The 6,000-nt window shown below is 35.2% G+C and overlaps 1 protein-coding gene across 2 annotated transcripts in view; it reads left to right on the forward strand.

Moving 5' to 3' along the window:
• The window catches only part of OFD1 (OFD1 centriole and centriolar satellite protein), a 31,286-nt gene extending 27,808 nt beyond the window's left edge, over positions 1 to 3,478 (forward strand). For both annotated transcript variants that reach the window (XM_087726943.1, XM_014061430.2), the window contains exons 21-23: positions 123 to 293; positions 2,187 to 2,248; positions 2,725 to 3,478. In XM_087726943.1, coding sequence (XP_087583069.1) covers positions 123 to 293; positions 2,187 to 2,248; positions 2,725 to 2,776 — 285 coding nt within the window. In that variant the 3' untranslated portion in view covers positions 2,777 to 3,478. The remainder of the gene's footprint in view (positions 1 to 122; positions 294 to 2,186; positions 2,249 to 2,724) is intronic.
• The last annotated feature ends 2,522 nt before the right edge of the window (positions 3,479 to 6,000 follow it).

Here is a 6,000-nt window from a genome sequence, read left to right on the forward strand (position 1 = left end):
GGAATCTTTACCACAGGGCAGTGTATATAGTAATAGGTAAAATATTGGATGGAGATAAAAGCACTTGGATCAATTCAGGTACTTTGCTCTAATTACATGCTTTTTTTAATGCTTTTTGAAAGCATGTCCAAGAATCATTGGAGATGAATGAAGAAATTCAAAATGAAATAGTAACAAATATGCAGACAAGTACTCTGAAGTCGGAAGAACATTCTTGCGCTGATGTTTCCAATCCACTTGAAAAATACATGAAAATAATACAGCAGAATCAAGATAAAGAACAGGGAAAAAAGGTAATATTTTGAATTAACATGAATAAAATAATTTGGAAAATATCAGAACTATAGTCATATACATTTCCTACTAGCTGTACAGTGCGTTTCTCACTAAAGTAAAGCTTTGCTAGACATAACCAATCAAAAGTGAAGCCCAAAGTTTTATCTTCTAGGGAAAAATTTGGAGTTTGCTTAGATGACTAAATATGAATGACTTATATAATTCAGTCTAATATAGGAATTTTAAAATATTACCTATCTTATATCTTACACTGACTCATTCCATGTTTCTAGTTTTCAGTCTTCCATCAGAACACAATTAACATATGGTTTGGACTAAAATAGCTACACATATATTTTTTTTTAGAAATTTCATTAATTTACTAACCAAAAATGAGTTTCAGAAGAAGTTCAATGTACATTGTTCAACATTCTGTCTCCTCATGGCCATGTTGCATTGCAGGGTATAATGCCCTCAGATTCTAGCACATGGCTTTGAATTTGAATTTTAACATAAAACTGCTGACATAGCTATTTGTTATATTGTTCATTGATTACTTTTCAAGAAATGCAAGATGAAATCTTACACAATTCAAAACTATCTACAGATAGGATAATACCAGATATGAATTCCAGAATGTATATGGCTTCACCAAAGCATTAATTGATTTTAATGGAATGTTTTCAAACATCCTTTGAGTACTTTACAGTAGTTTGGCTCATTTCACTAATCCTTTATTTTAATTTTTAATTTTAGCTTAGGTAGTGAGCATACAAGGTCAGTAATAAGACATTCCAAATTCTAAAGTTCAGTTCTGAAGCTGAAAGAAAGACAATTACCATTTAGTTCCTTATCTCTTTTAACTGTTTCTTGCATTGGCCATTCTATGAAATATTGTCAAACCAGAACTGAACTAATTTTTTTTTCATCTTTGCTTTGTCACATTTTTTGCATCTTAGTTTACTTTACTTTATTGTCATTGCACAACATTGTACAACGAAATTAAATGCCATCTTCAGTGTACATTATAATTATAAAATAAAATACAAATAAACATCCTTCACATTCTCTACAATTGAATTGAAAACCAATATTGCATTAATATTGCACTATACAGTAGAATTCAGTATAGTTACTGCCCTGGGATAGAGGCTGTTTTTCAGCTTATTTGTCTTTGTTTTTATTATCTTGCAGCATCTACTGGATGGTAATAGTTAAAAAAAAGGGTGCCCAGGATGAGATGGATTTTTAAGAATGTTTTGAACTTTCTTAAGGCAGCGGGAGATATAAACTCTTCCAAAGAGGGGAGGGGGCAACCAATGATCCTCTGGTCAATGACATTAATGCTCTGGAGTACTGTCCTATCTGCCATTGTGCAATTGACAAACCAGACACAGTTGCAGTAAGTTAATACTCTATGGTGCAGCGGTAGAAGGTCACCAGCAGTTTTTTGTTCAGTTGTTGTTTCCTGAGAAGTCTGAGGTTGGATGGTAACAAATTATGACAAGGATTTTTATGACTGTAAAAACTTAGATTGAAAACAGGTGTAATTGACTGATGGTTGTTAGTTTGCTTGCTTTATATAATTTTTGGATACTTAGATTTAAATATTTAGACTTAAACAAGTGTAGTTAACTGATAGCTATTTGTTTGGTCATATCATTTTTTTCACTGTCTCCAATATTTTCAGTTTTTACATGAATTTCCTCTAAAAACTGTTGCAGTTTAGTAGATAACTAATAAATAGTCCTACCCTCAAAATTCTATTTATCCCACTGGTCCCTAGAAATTATCTGAGTTCCAAAGTAAAACACAGAATAAATGTTTGAAATGCTTCTGACTCTTAGGGATGTTCCAGAGGCTCCTGAGACATTTATAAACCAAGTTAACTCTCTTCTTTCTGTCAAAAGGCTGACAAAGAAGCAGTTGAAGTATCATCTGCGGCACTACTAGGCAGTGAAAGGGAGGACAGGTATGCATTATCATTTTTTTCCTTGTCTGGGTTATACAGTCACTGAGACAATGCCTTAAAGATCCAAGTTCCTTAGGTGGGAACAATTGGGAGCAGAGAACTGCAAGTCTTGTTTATTCTACTTCCCCACTGCAGCTTCCTGTGTCTTCCAGAGATTTGCTTCTGAGGATTGTGGAACTCCTCAGAGATATCAGGAGGTGTGCTAGAGCAAACAGTAGCTTGCGTTGTTTACTCTTCCATAGAGAGGATCTTCCATTGGATAGCAGTCTTTTCCATTTGCAGCCTACAGGCTGAGACGCAAGCAGTGCTACCTTGCTCAATACTGCCATGCTTTCCCTTTTGTTATGTAGTACTCAAGGCCCAAAGATTTGTCAGTAAAAGAGCAGTTGGTTGAGGAAAGAATACGGGGGTCACAAAAGTGTAATTTTTTTCCATAGCCACTGTTCCCAAAATTAACATGATTTTGTTTCCCCTAGTGTTAGTGCTGCAGATATTCCCCAGGAAGGACCTGATGACAATTTTTGGTGAAGATGAGCTAGAGATAACCGAAAAAAATGTGATTGATATGGAAAACAATCCTTGGGCATTAAGGAGGATAATTTTGCATAACCATAAATATTTATGTCTGTAAAATAATTAATGAAGAAATAATATATTGGTACATATTGCTGTTAGTAATATTGCAGTTGCAGGCCTTGAGTGAACAGTTCTGGTATTTTGAACTTTGTATTATTTAAAAAATGTTGCTATTATGAACAAATTGTTTAAACTATTCTATAGTGTAAAGTGGACAGAAGCTGTTTTCTTAAATCGATTTACCTTTTTTTAAAGGTTTTTAAAAGGTATATTTTGCTACAATCACTATAGAAAATTGAAAATTTCTCCATTTCAATGTATCTGAATTCTATTGTTCTGTGATATTGCAGATTTCACAAATAGTGAGTTATAGCTCTCTGTAGCCAAAGCTCCCAAAACATCATTAGCATTAAGAAATTAAATCTGCATGTTTGAAGATTTTTTTATTTCTTAAATATTAACTACTTTGAACTAAGTGAAACAATTTTAGAAACAGCCATACTTTATATCCTCTCACTTCATATCCTGTACAAATGTTTTTAAAATAGGGGAATAACAATTATACACTTATTATGCAATTAAACTTCTTTTAAAAAGTGTTTGTGATTATGATCTCTTGCTATTAAAGTAAATAAAAAATAAAAATTATTCGTTGTGATTTTTCTTCAAGCTATTCAGGGAAAGTTTGGAAGCGACTAACATAAAATAATGTAGGATCTTTAGTGCTCTATAAGCTTGGTTGTTTTCTTGCAGTTATTTCATTATCAAAAGAGGTAATATTAGTGCTAGAATGGAGTGGGTTTTGCTCACATTTGTATACTAGTGGCTTATATTTACATTTTGCAAACAAAACTTTTTCACGTTTGCGGAGTTGGTTTCTGGATGATCTCATGAGATGGAATAAAGTTTTGCAAGATCAAGACTTTATGATCAGAACTAAGGAGAAATTTCCTGACAGAACAATTTAAGAAGAGATTGGATAACCATTTGTCTGAAATGGTATAGGATTTCCTGCCTAAGCAGGAGGTTGGACTAGAAGATCACCAAGGTCCCTTCCAACTCTTCTCTTCTCTTCACCTTTGAGCCTGTGGAACAAGGATGAGGTTCCTCATCTATGAGCTTGATCTGTTTCTCATAACTGTTACTAGCTGCAAAAAGGGATAGATTCCATATGTAGTGAACGTATCTTTGAAGAAAGAATTGATTCTACCAGCCATGGAAGAGATGCTTTTCTCAAAAAAAAAAAAAAAAAAACCCAAAAAAACCCCAGCTGTTTCATACTATCACCAATTTTTTCTTCCTAGGGAAAGTTATAAAGAGCTGGGTAATGGCACGATAAAAGTTGCTTTGCTTTGCTTTGCTTTGCTTGTAGTGGCAAGTGGCAAGTACATAGGGCCCTGTATAAAACACATTACATGACTTACATGAATCCCATCTAGTCTAGATCAGGCTATAGTACACTGGAAATTGCATTAATCACTCTTAGACAATCTGTGATTGGACCTTTGTCGGGGGTGGGGGGGATGCAGAGAGGAAATCTTATTTACAAAGGTTTAAATTAATCTCCATGATATTATAACTATGGGTATGGCATATAATTAAAAATACAATTTAGAATTTATATATGCATGGTTGTAAATAGCTACTCCTGAGCTAATTTCCAAATGACTCTTTTCAGTTTGGCAAAAGTAAATCCCAGATAAAAGCTATCCAAAATTTCATCATTGTAAGATAGAACTCTCAAAGAAAATTCAATACTATTGGCAATCTTATTGTTTTAGGCCAGGGCTGTCAAACCGTGGGCCGTGGGTCAGATGTGTCATGTGCTGGCCACGCCCATGCCCAGTTTACCGAAGAGGAAAAAAGTTGCAATATGTCACATCACAATGCTGTGACAACACAAGTTTGACACCCCTGTTTTAGGCCAGCTCCTAAAAGAGGAAATCTAACTGCTTATTTACAAAGATTTTAATTAATCTGCATGATAATGTCATAACTATGGGTATGGCATATAATTAGAAACAGTTTAGAACTTACATATGTACAGTCATAAATAGGTGTTCCTGAGCTGATTTTTATACATGGCTCTTTTCACATTAGCAAAAATAAATTCCAGATAAAAGCTATCCAAAATTTCATCATTGTAAGAGTTCTCAAGGAAAAGTCAACATTTGGCAATGTTATTATTTTGGGCCACCTCCAAGGATTAGAGATTGAGGATACTGTTTTATTGCTCCTTCCTGAATGGGCAGTTTCAATGGGCGATATTGCAGAAACAGGGGTTGAGCCCTTGGACACTTAAGTATTAAGTTGTTCCAGGGCTTCTTTAATAACTTACCTTAAGCTTTTGAGACAGGTCATCTGTCAGTTTGGAATGTGGTACTGATTATTTCCTTAAAAAAAAAACCCTTTTGTGACTAAGGTCCTCTTTATCTCAGGGATTGTCTACTGCAAGTGGAATATCCTGTCTGAGGTTTGGGATTTGGGAGATTTGGGATGAGTCAAGGTGGCGCAGTGATTAAATGCAGCACTGCAGGCTACTTCAGCTGCAGTTCTGCAGTTCGGCTGTTCAAATCTCACCGGCTCAGGGTTGACTCAGCCTTCCATCCTTCCGAGATGGGTAAAATGAGAACTCGGATTGTTGGGGGCAATATGCTGACTCTGTAAACCGCTTAGAGAGGGCTGAAAGCCCTATGAAGCGGTATATAAGTCTAACTGCTATTGCTATTGCTATTTGGAAGTGGTTCCACTCCAGTCTGTGATTGAAGGGAGAAAGATCAAACCAATTCAATTCGGCTTTAGAACAATTAAGAACACGGATCAAGTAGAGAAGCAACCTAGAACTAAGAAGAAATTTCCTGACAGTTAGAACAATTACCATATTTTTCAGAGTATAAGACGCACCAAGGTTTTGAAGAGGCAATTTTTTTTTTAAAAAAGTAGTTTGATAGAGGGATAAAGAGGGAGAGAAAGAAAGAGAAATACAGTAGGTAGGTAGGTAGCGTAGTTAGGTAGGTAGATAAAGGGATAGAGAGAGAAATACAGTAGATAGGGAGAGAGAGAGTAGGTAGGTAGGTAGAGGGATAGAAATACATTAGATAGGGAGAGTGGGTAGGTAGGCAGGTAGGTAGAGGGATAGAGAAAGAGAAATACAGTAGATAGGGAGAGAGGGTAGG

The sequence above is a fragment of the Thamnophis sirtalis genome, unplaced genomic scaffold (assembly GCF_051295495.1).
Source record: "Thamnophis sirtalis isolate CommonGarterSnake01/CBP01778 unplaced genomic scaffold, rThaSir2_p1.2 scaffold_12, whole genome shotgun sequence".
Classification (NCBI taxonomy): domain Eukaryota; kingdom Metazoa; phylum Chordata; class Lepidosauria; order Squamata; family Natricidae; genus Thamnophis; species Thamnophis sirtalis.